At 40.7% G+C, this 25848-nt stretch overlaps 1 protein-coding gene across 1 annotated transcript in view; it reads left to right on the forward strand.

Moving 5' to 3' along the window:
• asxl1 (ASXL transcriptional regulator 1) overlaps positions 1–25848 on the forward strand; it is a 39578-nt gene extending 13730 nt beyond the window's left edge. Inside the window, exons 5-12 of the mRNA XM_061840769.1 lie at positions 10368–10545; positions 12393–12559; positions 12739–12823; positions 16139–16305; positions 17953–18049; positions 21215–21320; positions 21482–22433; positions 23025–25848. Coding sequence (XP_061696753.1) covers positions 10368–10545; positions 12393–12559; positions 12739–12823; positions 16139–16305; positions 17953–18049; positions 21215–21320; positions 21482–22433; positions 23025–25517 — 4245 coding nt within the window. The 3' untranslated portion in view covers positions 25518–25848. The remainder of the gene's footprint in view (positions 1–10367; positions 10546–12392; positions 12560–12738; positions 12824–16138; positions 16306–17952; positions 18050–21214; positions 21321–21481; positions 22434–23024) is intronic.

Genomic DNA, 25848 nt, shown 5'->3' on the forward strand with positions numbered 1-25848 from the left:
GTATACGGGGGGAAAGGGAAAAAAAAACTTTCCCATTTTATCAGTGGAAAAAGCTGTACACTTTCTCTGAACACCAACCAACATTAATTTCTTAATGCTTGTTTTGTTTGATAATACGTTTCTGAAATGCTCAACAGTGTAATTTTAATCCTCTTAAAATTAAATGTTTCACCCGCCCCTTCATGTTTGAAGAATTTTACCCATTTTGCAAATTCTGCTTGGGTGTTCAACCATATGAGCACAACTGTTTTCACATTTACTAAAGGTAGGGCTGTAAATTTCAAAGTAAGAGCAAATAAGTTTTAGTGCTGTGAAAATGTATTGAAGCAGAAGTCTTTACAAATACCATGAGAAAGTAGAATTTCAACAGATTTTAATTAAGGTATAAAAATGAAGTCTAAAATATTCTATTCAATGATCAATCTGATCTCTGAAGAAAAAAATAGGGATATTACGTACCATTACTGAATATATTTTCGACAGTCCCATTCAAAATGTTTACAATGAAGTGCCTCTTTCCCTCTAAAGCAGTATCATTCAAAATGTAAATAAAAAAAAAAAGTACAAAAGCAAATTTCTATGAAGTTGGAATGTGGTGTCAATCTTAAAAAAAATGGTTTGCAAATAATTTTCAACCTACACTAACATTTAGATTGTTTTTTTTGCAGACATTCCCTTATTTTGAATTCAATGCCTGAAATTTTTTTCAAAAAGATCGGATGGGGCATGTTTACCACAGTACATCACCTTTCCTTTCAACAACACTCCATAAGTGTTTGGGAACTGAGTAGACTAATTATTGATATTTTTTTTTTTTTTTGTGGAATACTTTCCGATCACAGTGGATTTGTGAAACTTTTTGAGACCATCCTGATTTTTTTCAAGGTTCTTAGTTCCACCAACACTTGGGACTGAAACATCAACGCAAAGCTGTAAGTGTTTCTTGTTCAGTTTTGTGAGCTAATGTGATCACATGGCAATGTGAGATGGGTGGTGCAGTAGACTCTTAAAGGGAATGGAAGGACCGCAATGCACCTCTTTGCTAACATACAGTTTTTATGCTGAATATGAATCTTAAATCCGTTATGAAGGAAACATTTTTATTTTTTGATTATTTTCAACAAATGATCGCACATTGCTGTATCTGCTGGAAAAGGACAGGAACGTGGTGGAGGAAGGCGATCGGGCGTGATGTAGGACGTTGTGACAACAACATGGATCTCGTAGGAATACACTGTAAGAACGACGATGAATTTTCCGATAATTCGAGCGATGAACATTATTCTGAAGGGTCCCAAGAAGACTGTGAAGAATACAAGCTTTATGAAGGCATTAACGGTTATCAATTTCAGCCAGTTAGACAGCCCACACATTACAATTCAGACGAAGTAGCTGGCGATGAAGAAACTGCAGTCAGACCCATCGTGGAGAATATGCCCCGTGTTGGAAATATCGACTGGTAACAGTTTGTGAAGTTCTTGTTTGGTTTAGTCAGTCATACACTGATAAATAGTAAGTAAAGGCTTCGATATCCTGAATGTATGTTGTTTTGAAATTATGCAAACGCCATGTATTTCGTGATTAGGTACGCGAGAACTACTTTGCGTGTAAAATGCTTATTATTGCACCAAAACACACAGAAACTGATAAACGTAGTTGGTATATTTTCATAAATAAGGAATTTAATGAACGTAATCCATTTAAAATGTTGCCGCATTTATTTGAGAGCTACGGCTGGTCATAACTTGACATGAATCCACCAGGAAAAGAGTCCGGGGTAAAATGTTCATTGCATATGGCAGACTGCTGACTAGGTTTGGAAAAATTGGCTCTCTTTGTTTGCACAAACCTTACCCACAGTCTTCAGAGGCTTGGGTCTTTGGGAAAATAATGTAAACTGTGACCAGTATAATTGGAATTGCTACAAAACTGAAGCACACATATCTTCACCATTTTTATGGATTGGTTTTAGTATACAATCACTGAGGAATTCTTGAAACGGATGCGTTTTTCTTTGGCGTGAACACAAAAGACTCTCACCTTATCGTCTTTCTAAAGAATTTGTAACGTCAGAGGTCCGCCCATGAAATGAGTCGTTTTGCAGGTAAGAGAAACTAGGTCAAAGTTCACTGACTTCAATTCATAAACACTTGTATTTTTTAGTAAAACATCAAACAGGATATGCATTTTATGGAATAGTTGAACATATATTTTTGTCTATAAATATAAATAACGCGTAAGAGATATGCAAAACAGAAACCAGAATTGTCGTCCATACATAAACTATCCTATTGAATCTCAAAAATATTGTTTCTTTGCAAAATAGTTTTTGATTTTGATGTTTGAGATCTGATTTAATAGACTTCTTTTTTTCTTAACCTGAGCTAAAATTGGCAAAAGCAAATACAGCCATAGATTTTTGACGACACATCAGTCTCATATTCTGGAATTTGTTCTGGTAATAAATTTTTCTAGGTTGGCCGCTCCACATATCTCGACCTCCTGGAGTGTTGTTGATCTGGCCCACTGTTGAAAGGGGCCAGATCAAAAAGGCTTCACCAGGGACTGCAAAAGATTTGTGACTAAGTATTAAAAAGTGAAAGTTTGATTTATGATTGGTAAATTGTCCCATTACTTTTGGTCTTTTAAAAAGTTAGAGGGATACTCTATACTGTCAGGCTTACACCATTGAATTGATTTTGGATCAGACGAGGTGCCGCCGAAGCCGACTGGCACTTCAACACATTTAGCACCCCTGACTTACGTACGCACATCTTTTATGTTCTGAGAGGATTACGTCCCCCCTCCCCCCAACTATTTTATTTATTTATTTATTTGTAGCTCTATACACGCCTACATGTCATTTGGAACCCACAAAGCTCTCGTCTTTCACACCTGGGTCTTTTTTTTTTTTTGTATATATGAAAAGTAAATCCATCCTCCCGAGTGTTCGAACAGTATCCAGGAATACAACGAGCTGGCATTTTGGCTAACACGAAGGAACAAAGAGCTACCTTCCAGCAGGTAAAACTAGTATAAACACACGAGACCGCTTGAGTGGGTGTGCCAAAACATCACTTCCTGCTTCTTCTCCAAAACAAATCCCTCGAGAGGATTTTCATGGGGGGAGTTACAAAAAGCCATATACATCAAAATCACATGTGGTGGAAAAAACAGATGGGTCCATTCCGGCTGCCTTTTTTTTTTTTTTTTAAATTAACATACTAAAAATCATGGTTTTCGCATCAGTGGGGCTTTAATTTGGGAATGTACACAAAGTACCGAACATATTCAGACCCCCTTAAATGTTTCCCTTTGATTTATTGGAGCCATTTGCTAAAATCATTTTTTACCGTCAATGTACACACAAAAAGTAGTTTTTTTTTTTTTTTTTCAGATTTCAAGAAAAAAAACATGAAATATCACACAGCCATATGTATTCAGACTGTATGCTGTGATACTCATGCTTAACCCTGGTGTTGTCCATTTCTTCTGATCATCCTTGTGATGGTTCTACACTTTCATTGGAGTACAGCTGTGTTAGATTATGCAAATTGGACTGATTTATACAGTTTTATTGGCGTTAAATGCACATTATGGGTCACCCCACAAAAATTGGTCATGAAGGTTAAAGGGCTGTCTCATTGAAGGATTTACAATACTTATCTGAAACATTTACAATGAAATCTTGGAACTTTCAACTTCATTGTGGTCCGGACTGTTAGCTTGTTTAACGCACGGTACTGTTATGTAAGTTCTCCTCCCAGTCTAAAATCACGCACAGCGTTGCTAGTTAAACAGTTGCGTAATCTTGTCACTTTTTTTGCTTTTCACATCAAATTTACGGTGGTGGGAGAAAGTGTGTGTGCGTATGTGTTTTTATGGCCCCAATACCCAACCGTCACGAACTTTCACATTTTCATAAACTCACACAAAGTTGCCATCTCACAGAGCACAATCGGTACCCATCTATCTGTCAGTCAAGAGTCTTTCGTGAAGTGTACTGGGATTAGTATGCTTATGTTTATGTACTTCCTGCACTGTGTTGTCATGTTAATAGTGATATTCCTGCCACTTGGCAGCTATTGTTCGAAAAATTGCCACCACAAAACTAACATCAAACTTTGATCTACCGGTCAAAAAAAAAAAGTGATCATCAAAACAGTTTCCATTAAAGGTATTGACACCACAATGTCTTTTTTTTTTTTTTTTTTTTTCATTTTTATATGGACGCATCTGCTTGTGACTTGGCCCGCCACTCAAATTTTAAATGTCAATGTGGCCCCTGACCCAAAAATTTTGCCCACCCCTACTCTAGAAAGTCAACCATCACTGCAGCCCTCCACCAGCCGGGGCTTTATGGCAGAGTGGTCTGACAGAAGCCTCTCCTCAGTGCAAGATAACATGAAAACCTGGATGGAGTTTGTTAAAAATCATCTGAAGGACTTAAAGATGGTGAGAAATAAGATTCTCTGATCTTTTTAGCCTTAATTCTAAGCAGCATGTATAAAGATAGACAGGCACTCCTCACCAGCCCAGTACAGTCCCAACAGTGAACCATGGTGGTGGCAGCGTTATGGTGTCGTGGTCTGCATACTTATGGATGTGTAGTATATAATTTTTTATTTAAATCTGCAGAAATGTCATTATTTTTCTGTCAATGGGGTGCTGTGTGTAGATTAAAGGGAAAATGAAAAATGATTTTAACAAATGGTGGCAATACAACAGTTTTTTTTTGTTTTTTTTTTTTTTATAAACACAGTCCTCCACAAAAAGTTTCCATACCTTGAAGGTTTCATGGGCCTCTCTTATGGACTTTTCTGTTGCATAGATTTTTCAATTTAATTAAAGTCAGGTGATTCAGGTGCTAGATTTTGTCCAACTAGACTATTTTGTAGGGCATCAGTTAGGACTGAGCAAGCTGATATTCATTTGCACTAGATTTGGTTGATAGATTTTTTGGTTGTCTTGGATTTCCATGCCTTATAGCAAGTGCAATATTGAAGACAACTGCTGCCACACTCTAATCAGCTACATAACTCCAAACAGCGGCAAAGGCCTCCAAAAAGTCTATTGACACCTTGTACGATGAGGGAAAGACACAAAAGGTCATTACTAAAGAGGGTGGCTATTCACAGAGCACTGTGCCCAAGCACATTAATAGGGAAGGAAAAGATATGATGGGGGGGGGTGTCTGCGAGCAATACGGATAACCACGCTGTGGAGAAGATTGTGAAACTAAACCCATTTGAAAAAATGTCAGGGAGCTACACAAAGAGTGGAGTCAGTTGTTCAGGACCCACTCTAGACTGATGTAAATTACATATGTAAGGCATTGGTTTCAACTGTTGTTACTTGTGTCAAGCCACTCTTGAGCAAGAGACAATCGGAATTCTCACCTGGGATAAAGGATAAACAAAAGGACTGGACTGATACTGAATGCCCCAAAGTTATTTTCTCTGAAAGTAAATTTTGCATGTCCTTTGGAAGTCAAGGTCCCAAGAGTCTGAAGGAAGAGAGGACACATTTGCTTGTGGTTGAGGGTAAAGGTTCCACAGTCAATGATGGTTTGGGGTGGTCATGACAGATGCCCGTGTCGATCCAATGTATTTCCTTGGGTCCAAGGTCAACAGAGCTGTCTATCAGGAAGTTTTTGTGCGCTTCTTGCTTCTGACCAACTTTACGGAGATAGATTTTATTTTCTAACAAGACTTGGCACTCACACACAGTGCCAAAGCTATCAGTACCTGGTTTAATGACCATGGTAACCTTGTTCTTGATTGGCCAACAAGCTCGCCTGGCCTCAACCCCATCCAAAATCTATAAGGTATTGTAAAGAAGAAGATGCAATACACCAGACCCAACAGTGCAGAAGATCTGAAGGACGTTCAGAGTAACCTGGGGTCTCAGAGCACCTGGGCAGTGTAGTGCCACAGACTGATCAACTCCATACTATGCCACATTTCTGCAGTAGCTCAGGCAAAAGGAGGCCCAATTACAGTGAGGAAAATAAGTATTTGAACAAAATATGATTTTGGCAGTTCTCCCACATTGAAATCAGGGAGCGGTCTGAAATTTTCATCTGAGGTGCACATTGACTGTAAGAGACGTCATCAAAAAGTGTTTGTTTTTTTTTTTCTTTTAATTTAATTGTATGTTACGCCTGCAAATAAGTACTGTCTTAGAGCCTCTAACCTGTGGAAATCTTAATGTTTGGTATAGTAGCCTTTGTTTGCAATTACTGATGTCAAATGTTTCCAGTAGTTTTTCACCAGGTTTCCACAGACTGATTTTGGCCCAACTGCCACACAGATCTTCTCTCTAGATCAGCCCGGTTTTTGGGCTGTGCTGAGAAATGGGGAGTTTGACCTCCCTCCAAAGGTTTTTAATTGGGTTTAAGTTTTGAGGTTTCCGAGGCCACTCCAGAACCTTGATAATGCTTCTTACGAAGCCACTCCCATGTTTATCCTGGCTGTGTGCATCGGGACATCGTCGTGGTAGAAGTCTCAGCCACGACCCATCTTCAATCCTGTAATTGAGCGAAGGAGTTTTTTTTCAGGAATAATGCTAAAGAGCAGTCAATACATTTAGATTAGTAATACTAAGGTTGCCAGATGTAACGAAATGCATTAATGAGAGAACTTGGTTCAAGTGTGTAAACTCCAGAAATTCGACTATCATGCTGTGGTCACAAAAAATATCCACCATCAAAAAATGCTTTTGAAGCTCAATCCTTATCAGAACGTGATAGGTTGTTTTGACTCCACCTACACATGTGCAAGAATAACATCAATCAAAGTTGCTAAAACAACTATTTCATGAATGTAATTGAACCTTCAAGAAAGCCTAAGGAAAACCCATGGAGAGGATCCTATAGAACCTGAACTCCTATTATCAGTAATGTAGAGAAATCCCATGATTGGAGTGGAGTAAGACTCCAGCTGTTGGAGTGAGACTTGCATACTCTCCTACTCCCCTCCTTTCATCATCACCAGCTGAATGATGGGCTACACTGGAACTTTTTAATGACATAGAACAGAATATGTAACATCCTAGTATTGTACCAAAAATTAAGACTCTTCAGACCAGGCTTGTGTGTGTGTGTGTGTGTGTGTGTGGTGTGTGTGTGTGTGTGTGTGTGTGTGTGTGTGTGTGTGTGTGTGTGTGTGTGTGTGTGTGGTGTGTGTGTGTGTGTGTGTGTGTGTGTGTGTGTGTGTGTGTGTGTGTGTGTGTGTGTGTGTGTGTGTGTGTGTGTGTGTGTGTGTGTGTGTGTGTGTGTGTGTGTGTGTGTGTGTGTGTGTGTGTGTGTGTGTGTGTGTGAGAGAAAAGAAAAAAACTGCAAATTGTGGCCTCAATGTCCTATTCTTCATTGGCAGGAGTGGCACTCGAAGTGATCTGCAGATGTTATTCTTTCAGACATACTACTTCGGTTGTAACAGGTGGTAATTTGTATAAGTTCTATCAGTTTGAACCAGTCTTCCATTCTCCTCTGACCTGACATCAATAAAGCATTTTCACCCAGAGGACTGCTATTTACTGGATATTTTCTCTCATATGGACCATTCTATATACTGGAACCTAGAAGTGGTTGTGTGAAAATCCCAGTAAATCGACAGTTTCTCCACTCAACAAAAATGTAAACAACACTTCTGTTTTTTGCTCACATTTTTCGTGAGCTTGACTCAAAGAGCTAAAACTTTCTTTACATGCACAAAAAGTTGTTTACCTCATATATTGTTCACAATTTTGTCTAAATCTGTTTGTCAGCATTTTTCCTTAGTTTAGATAATTCACCCCACCTCACAGGTGATCAAGATTATTGTACAAGTGTGCCTTAGGCTGGCCAAAATAAAACGCCACTCTGAAATGTGCTGTTTTGCTTTATTGTGGGTGTCTGAGGTGTCAGAAAACCGCTCAGTATCTGGGGCAGCCACCATTTGGCTCACACAATGCAACAGATCCCCGGTACATGGAGTTGATCAGGTTGTTGATTGTGGCCCGTGGAATGTTAGTCCACTCTTAAATGGTTGTGCGAAGTGTCTGGGTATTGGCAGGAACTGGAACACCCTCTGGAATGTTAGTTCACTTCTTTTAAATGGCTGTGCATAGTTACTTGAGAATGGGAGGAACTGGAACACACAGTCATATATTCCGATCCAGAGAATCCCAAATGCTCAATCGGTAACATGTCCTTGGGAGTAAGAACTAGGATGTTTTCAGCCTCCTGGAATTCTCTACGGATCCTTGCAACATGGGGCCTTGGATTATCATGCTGCAACATGAGATGATTGTCGTGGGTGAATTGCACAACAATGGGCCTCAGGATCTTATCACAGTATCTCTCTGGATTCAAAATGCATCAATGCAACGCACCTGTGTTCATTGGCCTTAACATACACTTGCTCTAACCATAACCATACCAATGGACACTCTAATTCACAACTTTAGAATCAGAAAACCACTTATACACACGATGCCACATATGCTGTCTGCCATCGATCCTGAACAGTGAAAACCAGCAATCATCCATGAAGAGTCTCTCCAACATCCCAGATGCCATCTAATGCGAGCATTAGCCCACTCAAGTCAGTTATGATGGGGAACTGCAGTCACGTCTAGACCCTGCTGAGGACAACAAGGATGCAGATGAGCTTCCCTGACATGGTTTCTGGCAGTTTGTGCAGAAGTTCTTTGGTTATGCAAAGCTATCGTTGCAGCAGCTGTCGGTGGCTGGTGTCAGACGATCTTGGAGGTGAACATGCTGGATGTGGAGGTCCTAAGATGGTGTGGTTCCATGTGGTTTGCAGTTGTGAAGCCAAATTGTCTTAAACACCTTCGGAGACAGCTTACAGTAAAAAGATTAATATTCAATTCAAAGGCAACAGCTCTGGTGGACTTTCCTGCAGTCAGCATGCCAATTGTATGCCCTTAAAACTTTTGACATCTGTGGCTTTCTGCTGTGTGATAAGTGGGAGGAATGAATTATCTCGACAAAGGAGATGCTCACTAACAGATTTAGACAATATTTGAGGCTTTTGTTTAAGTAAAAAATTTTTTTTAGATCTAACAGACCAGCTCACGATAAATGGGAGCGAGCAATAACAAAAGTGTTGCGTTTGTTTTACACTGAACAAAAATACAAAATCAGCACAGCCTTTCAGGCACTAACAACCATGCCACATTCAAAGTCCCCCAAACCACGTTTTTAATGTCTTCACTTTCAGATTGTCCTGATACTGTCTACATCCCTAAAAGCATTAAGCTGCTGCCATGTAAAAAACTGATTTCATATTTGTGTTAACCAGCAGCTGAAACTTGTTACTGATACTGGACAATGCATATGTACGGTTGTGTTCTGAATAATAGATTTGTTCATCCAGCATCTGAATGTGTATGTAAAGTTGTTCTGAATAATGGAACTATGTTCAAAAAGTGAGTAAAGCTTTAAATCCTTCCAACGGGTTTCATTTCCTCACATGAAAATATATTCGAACAGCACATTCTACTCCAAAATTAAAAGTATACTTTGTATTTTATTGCTTCGCCTAATAAAGTAAAATGGTAGTATGTTTTTTATTTTGTATTTTTTTAACATTAAAATGTGATCAACCCAATTTCAGAATTTTTAATCCAATACAGAATTTATCAGACTGTGGCCACCGACAGATGCAACGCCATAGCCACCCCACTCCGTGAATCTCTGATTTCCCGATGCCCCCTCTTCTATGACATGTTGCGGCTGATGATTCCTTATGTCAAATAACACCCCACTAAATTTTAACTGAAACTAAAAGGCCAGGCTGACTCTCCGTGGCCTGTGAAAGCATGTCCTATGTGTATCGATTTTCTCTCCGGTGTGGTGCTATGATGGAAGTATTTGATTGAAGTTCTGGGGCGGCAGGATTGTCAGAGTACCCGACAACACACCCAGTGTCTGAAACCTTAAAGAATATCTGTCAAGCATGAAGCCTGATTTTACATTGGATTTTTTTTTCTTTTTTATTTTTTTAAGCCATTCATTCATTGTCAGACTTTGCCTTAGTTTTCTTTGTGGGGTCCAATATTGCTAAATTTACATTTTGGCCTGTTTAGTGGCACTTTAAAGAAAATAGACAATAAAACAATTTTTTTTTCAAAAACGTTTTGATTCAGAATAGTGTGTGCAGTGTTCCAAATGAATCTATATGGAAATAGATATATGGATTTGAGCTTTACTTACTTTATAACTACATAATCGGAAATAAATGCAAAAATGTTAGGTGAATCAAAGGTTTTAACCACTTTGTATCAATAATTGTATGATGTCGGTTGGCTTCAGAGTGCAGGAGATTCACTTCCTTTTTCCAAACTTTTTTCCCTGTTTGTAGAAGAATGCCCTGCAGTGGACCAAGAGTTCAGAATCAGAGACACCATCTGAGCTAGGGAGCAACGCTGCTACCCCAACCTCCAGCAGCAACACCATCACAGTGTGTGCAGAAGTTGGTCCTACTGAGACAACCGAGCAGGAGAGCTGCAACTCCGCTGAGACTACTGCATCCAATTTGGGTAACAGACAATTCAGATAGCGTTTTCTCATAATGGTTTAAACCAGTGACGAAATCATGTCACACTCAATGGCTGAGGGCCAGGTCAGTGATTTTGTGTGGCCCGCAAAGGCAAATCGTGGGTCAACTTCCATGATTCTTGTTAAAATCTGAACTAAAATTTCAAATTGTGAGATCATACATGATGACATTGACAAATTGCAAGAATTTTAGTTCCCATACATGAACAATAGTTGAAAACAATACAGTTGAAAATTATTACCCTTGATTCTGATTCCAAAAGTAGTTCAAAAATTTCATGTATATGATGAGACGATGAAATGATTTTATGGTTTCACAGTCATGCGGCACTCTAAGGGAAACCAGAACTAGAATCTGACCCACGACAAAAAACGAGTTTGACACCCCTGGACTAAACTTTTGTCATAATGGTTTAGACCAATGAGTGTGAAATTATTTGTATTTGTGCTTCCTGTAATGAAATCAAGAAGTTCAATTGTGCATTAGTTTAAATTTGTTTAAGAACTACTTGTTTTAAAAAAGTTTTCTTAATTTTATTGCAATGTATCTTGAGTTGTTTTTTTTTTATTATTTTACTGTATTTAGGAGGAGTCATAATCTTCAAAGTGTACAAATTGGTAGAGTGGCATTATTAGTAGTGATTTTTATTCCAAGCGTGCATATAACTGATGACACATTAAACACAACAAAATGAACAATCAAAACAATTGTAGGAAAAAAGAAAACAATAAATAGTTGCAAAATACTTTTTAGTTATGGTAATAAAGAAAAGAGGATTTCTGTTTGTATCTACCTAAACTCACGATCTTTAAAAACCAAAGACCAAGTCCAAAACTTTGGTGTACTGATAGAGTACACCTGACTTTTTCCATTTTCAACAGTCATATCAAATCAATGACTAAAATGCCTTTTACCATCTGTAGAATATATTTAGAGAACGTTTGCATGTGTCAAACAGACCAGGAGAAGCTTCTCTGTGCTTTTATTTCAAGTAGTCTTAACTATTGTAATGGTCTTCTGACTGGACTCCCCAAAAAGAGCATCAAAGAGCTGCAGCTCGTTCAGAACACTGCGTCTTGGGTTCTGACCAGAACAAAGAAGTCAGGGCATATAACTCAATTTCTAAAGTCTTTACACTGACTTCCTGTCAACTTTAGAATAGTTCTAGTTCTGCTACTGGTCTATAAATCACTAAATGGTTTAGGTCCTTAATACTTAAAATAAATATTTATGGAATACAAACCGAACCAAAGCTAGTTCTATAAAAACTTGGGGCCAACTACACTACTTTAGCCTAATGTAAGTCATCATGTTGGTGCTTCAACAGGTATTTTGTACGTGGTACTTCGGTGTTAAAAGTTTGAGAACCACTGGTTTTAACTATTTAATTTTAATTTATGAGTGAGTCGTGGGTCTACATACTGTAGGAGTGTGTTCTCTTTGTAAATAACGAAATGAAATTACAATTTATGTGCTCGTACTACTAACTGGTCCGTAGCTCAGTGGTTAGAGCACTGGTTTGATAAACCACGGGTTGTGGGTTCGTATCCCACTGGGGCCTACACTCCCTGAGAAGGGTTGCGTCAGGAAGGGCATCCGGCGTAAAAATTGTGCCAAACATATATATGCGTTCATCTGAGATGATACGCTGTGGCGACCCCGAAAGGGACAAGCCGAAAGAAAATGATGATGAGTGAGTCGTGGGTCTACATACTGTAGGAGTGTGTTCTCTTTGTAAATAACGAAATGAAATTACAATTTATGTGCTCGTACTACTAACTGGTTATGATACACAGTCTAAAAAGTCTTCGCTTTCCTGGTGCACAGCCTTAACAGATGAAACTTCATCCAGTGTTACCGGTTCTGCTGAGCTGCAATCTACCAGTCAGCCTCAGACCCGTCTCAGCAGAGCAGCAGGATTGCAGGGACGGACTGACACTCAGCAGGTCCAACATGTTCAGCACACGCAGACCAGACTCAGCCGGTCCCGACAGGTCAGGAGCATCCTCCAAAACTGGCTGCCCTATCAGGGTGGCTGTAGCATATAACAACAGTTTCATCAGTCCATTAGCGTGGACGTGGAACCTTAAATAATGAGAAGGATGGAAAACTTTTAAATTTTGATTTCTTGTCTTGTCTTTCCAACCAACCCCCATCATCTTTGCTGCTACAGTCAGGGAGGCAGCGTAAGAAAGCAGTCATGATGCCACGTGTTGTCCTCACTCCACTTAAAGTCAATGGAGAGCATGTGCCCTCGGGTAAGCCTTCCTTTTCCTTAGAATAGTGACACTTGGGTATTGAGGATCAGAAAATTCCTCCTGCTGCCCTCAGATCAATGGATTGGACCCCTTTTGATTATATTATAGTGATGTGAACAAATATTTTCTCCGTTCTAAATTATTATTATTTTTTTTTGTTCCCCCGACTTTAAGAGCAGAAAACATGCAAATATCAGAGATAACCCAAGTAAAAAAATGCTGTTTATAGAAGATTATATTTATTAAGGGGGAAAAAACATTCAATGCTACCTTCCCCTCGGAGCAAGTAAAAAGTAATTGCCTACTTTTGGCCCACTCTTCCTTGTAGAATTGTTTGTTTGATTATTTGGTTTTCAAAGACCTTATAAATGTAACAGTTATGGATAGGATTAGAAATGAGCTCATTAGGGGGACAACCAAAGTTGGATGTTTTGGAGACAAGATTCGAGAGAGCAGACTTCGATGGTTTGGACATGTTCAGAGGCGAGAGAGTGAGTATGTTGGTAGAAGGATGCTGAGGATGGAGCTACCAGGCAAAAGAGCGAGAGGAAGACCAAAGAGAAGGTTTATGAATGTGGTGAGGGAAGACATGAGAGCAGTTGGGGTTAGAGAGGAAGATGCAGAAGATAGGCTAAGATGGCAAAAGATGACACGCTGTGGCGACCCCTAACAGGACAAGCTGAAAGGAAAAGAAGAAGATAATTAATAATCAAAGAATATTTAAAAGAGGAAAAGAGCAGGAATAGTTTTCATTCAGCACAATTTCTGTTCAACGGGAGTAGTCAGTAAAACAAAACTTATCTAGTCCTTACTATAATTGTTAAACCACAATTCAAAAGCAATCTCTAATTTTCATGTTAATTTCCATGTTATTACATTTGTGAAATTCAATGTTTCAAAATGAATTTGAAATTAATTTCTGTGACCGCCGTGGGTTTTTCTTTCATCAACAGATACCAAAAATTTTGTCCACGTGCGTGTACATACATTTTTGTTACACTCAAGTTAACACATCCGGAGGTTCGCCCATTTCTGCAGTTTATCATGTTTATACCTATGTATTTTTAATACTATATTTATAAACCTCTTTTTGAACAGTGAGTGATTAACAGCTTTTCATTCATTTCTTTGTTCTTAGATAGAGTGAGATTAGAATGGAGCAGATTTATAGCTGGATCGGTCCGGTGTATGCAGTGATGTCATGGTGGAGGAGCTGAGACGAAAGCCAAAGCTCTCACTTTATGGGTTGATCTAAGTTCTTACCTTCAGCTTTGGTCACAAACTAGTGGTTGTTACCAAAAGAACAAGATTACAAATACAAGGGGCTGAAATCAGTTTCCTACACAGGTTGCCCCAGCTCTCTCTTATTGATAGGGTGACAAGCTCAGTCATCTGAGGAGGTAATCACAGTTGAGGTGCCAAATCAAGTGGAGGCAGATGTGTTGCCTTGGCCATCAGGCTATCATGAGTCCTGGGCGCTTCCCTGGTGAGATATTTTGAGGCCGTCCCACCGTTAGGAGGCCCCTTAGAGTACCCATGCCACGCTGGAGAGACTTCGTCTTTTGACTTTCCTGGAAATGCCACGGGATCCTTCTGGAAGTGCTGGACGTAGTGGTTAGAGGGAGAGGGAAGTCTGGGCTTTTCTGTTTAGGCTGCTGCCCTTGTGACCTGAGCTGAAGAAAATGGATAGATGGATTCCTGGATAATTTGATAAGTAGTGTATTGATTGGTTCTATATAATTTGATTGATTGAATAGCATATAGCTGTTTTTTTTTTTTTTATTAAACTGTTACCCCATACCATGTCTCTGCATAATAGGTTGGATAGGGCTGTAACAATAAGCAATACAACATCCAATTTTTTTGTTGATGAAACCCTTTGACATTTATATGTGACTTTCAAAGTAGTTTTACATCAATTACTCCAACTCATTTTTTTTTCCAATTTCCATTTTGTGTGTGTTGACCAAAATTTAGACTTTGTGCTTGATGTCTTGTGGCAAAAAAAAGTTTAAATTCAGTGATAACTAGTCGAGCCATTTTTATTTTTAACCCTATGTATATAATTCATTTTCCACAGTACTCGAATGCTGCTTGAGGTTTCTTCCTGAGCAGTATAGAGTTATCAGTGAATAGGACACGTGAATCTTTTTGAGAGACAGCGTATATTTGATTTGAATCCTTGGGAAACCCCATAAGCGGTCTTCAACTGGTTTGATTCTGCATTGTTCAACTGCACATATTGATATGTCATACAGGTAACTGTAGTTTATTATATCCCATATCGCTTTAATTTTTGGTTAATCTATTAGGCTCTACAGTATCAAAACATAGGTGTATGAAAATTCCAATGGTAAATTCTTTACACTATATTTTCAGAAGCATTTACATAGCTGCCTCGACTCAAATGGATTTAAATGACATCCCATTCCTAATCCGGGTTTGTGGTCAACCCTTTTCTAATGTAACAGCTTCAACTTTTCTAGGAAGGTTGTTCAGAATGTAGAGGAGTGGGTTTATGGGAATTTTTAACCATTCTAGAAGTGCATTTGGAACTCACTAACTGCTGGAGCAGGATCAGCAGATGCTGAGGCGCATAGTTTGGAGAAGTTACCAACTTTATGCCAAGTCAGTCACTACAGACATACTTTATGACTTGTCTAACAGCATTTTACAGTTAGACAAGTGTCATGTTTGGTGGAGGGAGACCATATTCCCTTGTGGTCTGGGGTTGTTTTGCACCAAATGGGCTGGCCCTGTAGTTCCAGTGAATGCTTCAGCATGCATGTCAAGAGATTTTGGACAATACCATGCTCCCAAATAACTGTGGACCGGTGCACAAACCAAGTTCCATAAAGACACGGATGATGTGGACGAACTTGAGTAGCCTTACCTTAACCTGACAGAACACTTTTGAGGTGATTTAGAGTGGAGACTCAGAGCCAGGACTTCTGAGATTGTGTGACCTCACAAATGCGCTTCTGGATGAATTGTCAAAAGTTACCATAAACATACCCCTTAACCTTGTAGACAGGCTTCCCAGAAGAGTTGAAGCTCCTTTAGCTGCAAAGGGTTGACCAACCCCATGTTGAACTGTATGGGTTAGGAATGGGATGTTATTTAAGTTTGTGAGTCAAGTCAGGTGAGCGAATATATAGTATGTTTGATGGTCTTAAAAGCGGTTAAAACTTTAAGAATTTACAAAGGGGCCCAATTCTTTTTTTCATAGCACTGTGTAATAATCACAATTGCTTTCTAGTGGCAGTTTGTGTGAGCTTTTTTTAAAGTGAGTTTTTGTTCTTTTTGCATTTTTAGGACCAATGAAGAGGAGTCGAGGAGGGGTGGATGTGGACTTTGAAACGCCAGGCTCAATCCTTGTCAACACCAACATCAGAGCTCTGATTAATGTGAGAACCTTTTCAGCATTCCCAGCCCAGTCCCAGCAGCAGCTACTACAGCTTCTTCCAGAAGTGGACCGCCAGGTAGCCTAATTTTCTTTCCAAACCCTACATTTCCCTATATAATCATGCAAAACGAACAATTTTGACCAATGAATTGCACACCACTGCTTCAAAGCGATTCTCTACTCAATCCATATATACCTTCGTCAACAACAAAATGAATTATGGCCAAACAGACTGCTCTGTTTCCTGTGAAGCAAGGGCTTTTTGATAAAAGAATAAAAGACTTGTGATTAGGGATGCACGGTATAACTTGATTGAACTTATACATTTGGTTGAAGGTACAAATTTGGACTGAACCAACAAACCACGATAAAGCTTTCTAATGTATCGCTCCTACACATCTGTTCAGAAAGCTCCCAGGTAGTGCTGTTTGTTTTATTTATTTATTTATTTTAGTACCATTTGCAGGTAATAGACCAGTGCCTCCACAGACAATACTCCCTGCTTTACCAGCTACTGAGCAACAGGCGCCCTAGACTAAGCCTGTCTTCCCATTAAAAATGTGTGGCGTATTATGAAGCGTAAAATACGACATCTGAGACCCCAGAGTCTTGTACAACTGCAGCTAAATATCAAGAATGGGAGAGAATTCCATCTACAAAGCTTCAATAATTTGTGTCCTCAGCTCTCAAATGTTTATTGAATGTTGTTAAAAGGTGATGTAACACAGTGATAAACATGACCATGACCCATCTTTTTTTTGGAACATGATGAAGTCATAAAATTGTAAGTAAATGAGTGAGTTAAAAACAAAGTTCATCAGTTTGAACATTAAATATCTCTGTTGAACAGGATTTGCAAACCATTCTATTTTGTTTTTAACACGTCCCAATGTTTGTTTTTCCACGAAATGCTATGAAGAAAAACTGCTAAGTTTAAATTGAAATTACTTTTTCTTGCCTCAGAAAATATTTCTGGAGGAAAAATGTGCTCAAGTTGAATTTAAGAAGCAATTTATTTTTAAAGTAGTCATTAATTTTAAATTAAATGCTTGTATTCATAATTGGTCATTAGCCAATCAGAAATATAATTTATCTGATCGTTGTGATTGTTCATTTTTTTTCTAGGATACTATAATACTAAAATACTGAAGAGCTGCAGCATTCTATTGGACTCAGCCTATGTCCACTGTCTTCCTTTGCATTTTAGAACACATTTTAAACTATATATGTTTTTATATGTTGAAATGGTCTTTCTCAGTCTTACCTCACTGAGCTACTCCATCCCGACACTCCTCCCCGCTGCCTCGGGGGATGTGCTGATCTGCTTCTTTTGGTACCAAGGTCTAGGCTGAAAGTCATCAAGGATGGAGTATTTTCTGTTGCTGGTCCGATGCTGTGGGGTAATCACATTAGAAAGGCCCCCTCACGGTCATTGTTAAAGTCCATCTTAAAACCCATTTTTAGTCTTTGCCTTTTAAACCTGCTTAAGATTCATCATTTGTTTTAGTGCTTTATCTGTTTTTCTTAAAATTGTTTTTAATCTTGATTATCTCTGGACAGTACTTTGCATCAGATGCGGTTGCATTTTCCACTGCCAGTCCACCATATTAATACTGAATTCAACAGCTGCCTTTGGCAATGATTGGGTTTGTGCTTTATAAAGTAGAATTGTTTTCATACTTTGTTTTCTGATATTTCTACATTTTGTCTGATTTATATAAAGATTGGACCAGATGGAATGGCCAGATTGAGTAATTCAGCCCTCAACAACGAGTTCTTTACACATGCCTCCCAAAGCTGGAAAGAGAGGTTAGCTGAGGGTAAGTGTTCCCTCTTGAAAGAAAGGGAACTCTTTTGTTTATGGGAATGAATGAAACCTAAGCAAAAAGTAAAAAACTTTTTCTCTTTTTGTGTTTCACAATATTTGAGTCCACTGATGGTGAAGTGTTGCACTCTCCTTGCTTTGGTGCAGCAGTGTGGATTCAATTCCCACTCAGTGACTGTATGGATTTGAGTGTGAATTGTTGTCCACATCTATATGTGCCCTGCGACTGACTGGCGACCAGTTCAGGGTGTAGTCTACCTTTGGCCCGAAGTCAGCCGGGATAGGCTCTAGCAACTCTCAAACTTACTCAGGATAAATGCTTTTGAGAATGGATGGATGGACTATATTTAAACATTAAGAAACCTTACTTTGGTGAAATCCTAAATACAGCCTAGCAAATCGTCTTTGGTATAAGTCCAAATATTGAATCTGCCCAAGAGCTGGTGTGATAAAATTATCATTATAACACCCCTTCCAATAGTTTGCAAAACAATAAATAGGGCTGTCAAAATTAGGGACATTCCATTATAGCTTTTTCAGCTCTGATACGATACAGATATTGCAGCCTTGATTTGTATTGTATTAGCTGATGTAGATACTGATCCAATAAAGATAGCAGCATGAATCCGACATTTTTTCATGTGGAATTTCAAAAATGGCTTCAATCAGGTGATAAATTCAAAGAATAGTCAACGGCAGTAGGTATGAGGAAAAACTGACCTATTAACCAATGGGTTGCATAAGTCTAAATATATAGCATATATTTGATATCAAAATCAATTAATAATATCAATTAAGAAAATAAACGTGGAAAATTCTGAAAAATACCCTCAATAAAACAAAAAATACACAGTAGCACCTCGATGAATTTCCCATGATATTACGGGTATTGGATAAAACACAGTCGGGACTGAAGATGGTTTCCATTTGTCACGCGAAACGGACAAATTTTGACAAACCCACCTTTTGTAGTCTCGGAATGTCCTCTTGGCTCTATGGTTCCTTAATAAATGTAAAATAAAATCATCCACGGATTCCTGGGTTCCAGCTCTTTTTCTGCTGAGAGGCCTGCAACCAGGCCATTTGAATTTCCCAAGATTATCTACGCCAATAGCGAAGATCACTGCCTTCACTCTCCGCTCCCAAACCAGCGCTATCAACATGACAAACATGTTCTCACAAGTGAGTCTTTTTCTACACTGAGGCAAACAGTCCGTGCAAAGATTGTAGTCTTAACCAAATATGACAAGGCGGATACAGAACTGTATTAAAGAGAGGTAGTTGTCAGAGGGGGCTTTTCATGATAACTCATTGGACAAAACTTTTTCTTTTTTTTTTTTTTGCTAAGTCCATGTAAATAGCCCACTTATGGGCCCTCCAAAATGCCGTGGACAAAGTATATGTTAGTTTCAGGGTTGGCCACTGTTGCTTACTGGTGGTGTGGCGCAATGCAGGCAGAGAATAATGGAACTGACAAATTTCCGTGCCACAAATATAGAATAATACTAGATTCCCCGTTACCGGTCAGCCTTGGTTGATTGTGGGGCATTGACACAGCGGCCATGTGATGGTAGCTAATGACTAATAATGTTGTACATAGAGCAAAGAGAGAGAGGGAGAGGATCGTGGCTGGAGTCTTGAAGTCTGGAATTTGCTCTTTTTGGGACAGTAATGTTTTTTTGTTTTGTTTTATCTTTCAAGCTGTTTGGCCTTGGCAGCAGCTTTGTAAATAAGACGCACACTAAGTCCTCCCAGCTCATGAAAGTGACTCGCCTATGATGAGTACTTTACATCCGCAATCTCACTTTGACCACACACTAGTTTGGTAAGTTCGGATAAAATGTAAAGCTTTCTAACTTTTCAAAGCTTTTTTCAGTTTATTTACAATAATTTTGTGGTGACAAAAACCCCACAAAGCCATGATTTTTGTACTGTCATTTGGGCGCACACTGCCTCCAAAAAAGTCTGTTCCATAGAGGTTCCACTGGATATTCAAACTGCAACACAACTGTTTATTTAAAATAGAAAAATGCAAACATGTTTTACAGTTCAATAGATTACATAATACCTTAGAAAACTACAAAGAAGAACCTTGATGAATCTAGTAAATACAAATTATATTTTTCAAGTGGAAAATACTGTCACTATATGGTAGGAAACAGCATTTGCTTCCTCCACATATTCACCAATACACGTTTGAACTTATTTATCCATCTAGAATATAGTTTTATCAGCTGTCATGGCAGATAGCAATAATATATTGAGGGTCTTGGTACTAAGGACTGTTCCAATCTGGAAAACAATGTCCGCCATAATAGAAGGATTAGATTCGACCGGATTTAAAATCTCAGATTCTTTCACTTTTATATTAGCAGTCCATCCCATGCTTAAAATAATTTGATTTTGGAAGGGTTACTTTGTGTGTCACGTAGGGAACAATTATCTAGAAAAGTGTCTAGATCTGGGTTTTTCAAAGTTTTGACACAAGCACCACTTCCAAAAATTACTTGACTCTCCAAGTACATCCATGATGACATTAAAATACGCCTATCATCGGCAGACTTTCCTCAATAATGAGAGAGGTTTTATTTCTGATTTTTGTAACCCACTGCACCAGTTTGAGCAATAATTTAATGGAGGAAAATGAAAACATGTTCTTCAGGTTCTTTAATTGAATATTACACATTGAAGTTGAATTAAAATGGAATATACCACTAGAGCACAAGTGTCAAACTCAAGGCACAGCAGCCAAATTGTGAAGTGGGGGGGTGATCAAATACATTTAAGTGGACTTGTTTTAGCTTTTTCTCAAGTACGTTTACATTTTATTCATTTAGATTGAGGTACAATACATTTTAGATTTCCATCCATCCATTTTCTTAGCTGCTTATCTTCACAAGGGTCGTGGGGAGTGGTGGAGCCTGTCCCAGCTGTCATCGGGCAGGAGGTGGGGTGCAGCCTGAACTGGTTGCCAGTCAACATTTTGGATTTCATTCGATATAATTCATTTAATCGTATCGTCTTTTTTTTTCATTTTTGTTTTCTATATTGAAGCCCAATGTTCATTTAAATGTGTATGTCTACAGTGGCTAACAGAAATATGAAATATACTTTTTAGGAACAAAAGCTCCTTTCAACATTCATGTTCTGTTCTGTTTAGGGGAGTTCACTCATGAGATGCAGGTGCGATTCCGCCAGGAAATGGAGAAGGAGAAGAAGGTTGAGGCATGGAAGGAAAAGTTTTTTGAAGAATACCATGGACAGAAGTAAGAATCAAATTAGTTCCGATAGTATCCACTTTGACTGCTTGCTTTCATTTAAATTTTCTACTTTTCTTGTGTAACCCACATCGATCATGGCGGCCTTGCCATGGTGGGAATGTTTAATACTGTACTTTCTTACTCAAACACTGACTGTATACCTGTAGGTCTGGCCTGACGAGAGAGGAATCCCTCAAGCTCACAATGGCTGATTCGACTGAAGTGACAACAAGTGTCTTGGACAGTGACAGCGTCTCAGTGGTGTCAACCAGCGCCCCCAAAAGGCGCAGTGTTGGTCGGCGAAGAAGAGATGGTAGGATGAGGAGACGCACCCGAGCTGATCTGCGTCGTAGGGCTCGTCGGACCTTATGCAAAACCAGCTCTCCAGTCCTGCATTCTGCAGAAGCTCCTGAGGACGTTGCCTCCCTGGAAACCTCCACAGTCTCTATTGGTTCACCCATGTCAGAAAGTACAGTTATACAAGGGGAGGTGGTGCTACAGGCGGAATGTGATGAGGAGCTTGCACCAGATGTCTCCATTGAGCCAAAGACCGCCACACCTGAACCAGTCCTTCTACAAGCCCCCACTCCAACTCCTATTCCCAGTCCAGCATCCACCAGTGATGACAAAGAACCAAATATTTCAGGCTCTCTGCTCGCCGAAGAGGTTGCACCCGTATTAGCTTCCGCCTCATCCCCTTCATCATCATCATCATCTTCCTCTGACTCGTCACCTTCATCTTCACCTTCCTCAGCTTCTGATCAACAGGGAGCATTCACCACTGGCTTGGACTCTTCTTCCTCCTCTTCTGTGTCATCTGGTGCTGCAGTCACTACAGATCAACTGGATGACACTGCATCCGTCATCACCTCTGTCACAGGTGAAACAGCCACCAGCAGCCGGGAGAGCAGCCCTTCAGATAGCCCAGCAGGGACTCCTTCACCCAGCATTCAGCACAAGGAACAAAAGAGAAGGCCCGATGAGACACGATCCTTCTCCAGCTTCCCCGAAAAGAGGCCACGGTTGAATGACCAGCAGTCCTTTCGTACCACAATTGACAGGGTGCATTCAGAGAAACCGCAGCCGACAACGGAGGAACCCAAGGTGCCTCCAATCCGGGTAAGTGCCATTAAAACTCGTAAAAATATTAGCGAGTGGTTAGAGCATTGATTTGGTAAACCAGTGGTTGTGAGTTTGTATCTCATCCGGCGTAAAAACTGTGCCAAACAAATATGACTGTTTCACAATACGCTGTGGCGACCCCTAACGGGACAAGCCGAAAGAGAACTACTACCTTTTCCACCCCCCTCCAAAAGTATTTAAGAACTGCAAAATCAATTCTTTTGTTTTTGGGCATACTGAAGACATTTAGGTTTCAGATCAAACAATGAATCTGAGACCGGTTCAAGATTCAATTACGCTAATTACATGTAAAATGCACTTGTGAAAAATTTAGGTTACAAAACAACTTCCGGAACGAATTAATTTTGTAAGTGGAGGTACCACTGTAGTGGTGTACTGAGCAACAGATAAGATCAACAGCAGAGACCTGTGAAGAAACACGGACAGACAGCAGTCAAAAGACATCACTGGCAACCTGGATCTGAAACCCAAATGTCTTCAGTGTACAACAAACACAAATTGATCTTGCCGTTCCAATATTTTTGGAAGACACTGTACACACTTATTTTGATTGTTTCTCTGCCACAGATTCAACTGTCCAGAATCAAACCTCCCTGGATCAAAGGGCATCCCACCTACCAGATCTGTCCCCGCATCGTGCCCCCTGGAGAGGCCTCGCGGCGGTCGGGGACGGGGGGCGCGCGGACGCTTGCCGACATCAAAGCCCGTGCGCAGCAAGCCCGTGCCCAGCGCGAAGCCGCTGCTGCTGTTGCAGCCTCTGCCGAAGGGCCAGGGCCGACCAGGGTCCGGCTGCGGCCTGCTGCTGGGTTACAGGATAGCAACAGTGGACAGCGAGCGCAAGAACACCCAGGACCTATTGAGCCAGGAGGAGGAAGTGGAAGAAGGGGAGGTGGTGGGACACAGGAGCAGGAAAAGACTTCAGCAACAAATTCGTCTGGAACACAACTACAGCATCCCAGTATAGACGGCCAGACTCTGTCTTCTCTATCCCCACCTGCTACCTCAACGTCTGTGTTCTCAGAGCACTTGCAGCCACCAAGCCCTCCTCATAAAGGCGTGGGAAGGCTGCCTGTGGCCGAAGAAGGATTAATTGCAACATCTAACGTCGACACCTCGTCTGAGAGACCCGTGGGGCAGACAGCTGACCTGCCCTCCCGAGAGACTAACACAGTGTCAAATTATGTAATCTCCTCGCTTGATAGGCAAAATGAGATTGCAGTGTCTGCTACTTCCCCTTCAGAGAGGCTTGACGCAGCAAGGGAAAAAAGGCCACTTGCTCCAACCTCCATCCCCGATTCTCTTCCCAGGTTTGGGGCTCAGGGTGCGGCTGTTCAGAAGCTGGTCAAATCCGTACTGCCTGTAGAGCTTGAACACAAGAGAGAGAGATGCCTAGGTGGTGTAATACAACACATTTCCCATCATCGTAGCTCACAGGACACTGACACTGACTCGGCCACCACTGTGCAACAAGTAGAAGCATCATCTCCTCACCTGGACTCCTCCAGCAGAGATGATGAGGGTGGGACACACAGTGATTCCACGGAAACGGCTTCAGACTGTGAGAACGAGAGCCAGGTAGATGAGCAGCAGCCTGACCCAGATTGGTGTTCCCAGATGAGAGTCCGCAGAAAGATGCAGGATGGCATTTGTAACCCTCCTCAGAACCACCAGCCAGTTATTCAAACCCATGAGTCCAGTTGCCACGGTCAAACGGTCATTCAGCCTTGCTTTCCCAATGGCATCGCTCATCCTCAAGAAACTCAGTCCCTTACTCAAGATTGCCACTCTCAGAGCAATGTTGTCATCAAAGTTGAATCTGTAGATGATTGCCGAAGCACCACACAGCGCTCTGCTGAAGAAGAGTATAATGGACATATCAGGCCCTCTTCCTATCCTTCAAGTATTTCTGGAACCTCGAAGAAACTGTCCACTTCAACCAGACCAGTGTCCAGTGTTGAAGCCAACAATCCTTTAGTAACACAGCTTCTACAGGGTAGCCTTCCCTTGGATAAAGTTCTACTCCCGCACTCTGCCGACAGGCTAGAAATCAGCCGACCGACAGGACCCCAGCGAAGACCCGCCAGCACGGGTGATGCCTCAGCCCAGTTACCCAACTCTCAAGGAACTGTAGCCTTGCAAGGCAAGTCCCAGAAAAGCTACCCTGTGTCATGTTTAATGGAGACCCCAACTACATCACAGTATCAGTCTCAACAAGCTCCTGGAGCTGTCCCTGTCATCACTTCCCCACCGTTCCCCACATCCTCCTCCGGATGCATCTTGAGCACCTCTAACCATAGCATAGAGACATCAATTATCAAAGAGTCACCTGTCCATCAGCCGTCACAAGGGGCTATTCCAGACCGTAGTCAGTCTGCTCACAGGACCATATTGAATGGCCCATCTCCACCTCATGCAGACCCTTGTCCCACAGAAGCTGTGCCTAGTCTTAAGATCAACTGGCGATCCCCGCAGTCTCAGATCCCCCTCGCCAACCAACAAGAGCCAGCCCCTGTTCCCAATGTAAAGACTGAAGTTAGTTCAAAGCCTTCTTGTCTGGCAGTTGCTAAAGCGTCCGTTGTTGTTACCAAGAAAGAGCCTGTGAACTCTCTGGATGGTTACCCCAGTGGGGGGGCGATGGAAGGACTCCTTAATATGGAGATGAATTTTTCTCGTATGGCTAAAAATGAGCTTAGCAAAGCTCCATACTCCTCCAGTTACCACTCGTCCCCATCCTCACTCCCCTTCCAGCTCTATGGGAAAATTTCCAAGCAGGCCGAGGGTCTCGGAAGCGTCAGCTACACGGCCAATGTATCCGTGATGGACAATAGCAGCTTTTCCCGAAACGTGGCGGATGGCGTACTCCAGCTGCGGCCTCGTTTGGCCACCAGCCAGGCCACGCTCAGCATCCAGACCTTCACTGACAGTACAGCAGAGGAGGTGTCACTTAAGTGCTCGTGTCGCCTCAAAGCAATGATAATGTGCCAAGGCTGCGGGGCCTTCTGCCATGACGATTGCATTGGGCCCTCCAAGCTCTGCGTGTCTTGTCTGGTGGTCAGATAATATGTTGAAATGTTGCGCTTACCGAGGCAGTCTCTCTCTCGGATAGGATCGAGACCCACCCCAGGAGTGGTCAGACAGGCTAGATTTGCCTTGTATAATATTACTGGGCTGTTTGTTTTTGTTGCACATTTTCAGATTTTCTTTTTAGCTGTAATTATATATTATTGATATTCTTTTTATTGACTATTAATATTATTGTTTGAGGTATGGTTATTTGCTAACGTTTTGGTTATCATGCCTCGAAAACATTTACCTCATCTCGTTCCACCAGTCATTATTAGGTGGTCGTTTTTTTTTTTGTTTTTTTTTCCATGTTGTCTTTGCGCAAAGA

This window comes from Syngnathoides biaculeatus, chromosome 2, assembly GCF_019802595.1.
Source record: "Syngnathoides biaculeatus isolate LvHL_M chromosome 2, ASM1980259v1, whole genome shotgun sequence".
NCBI lineage: Eukaryota > Metazoa > Chordata > Actinopteri > Syngnathiformes > Syngnathidae > Syngnathoides > Syngnathoides biaculeatus.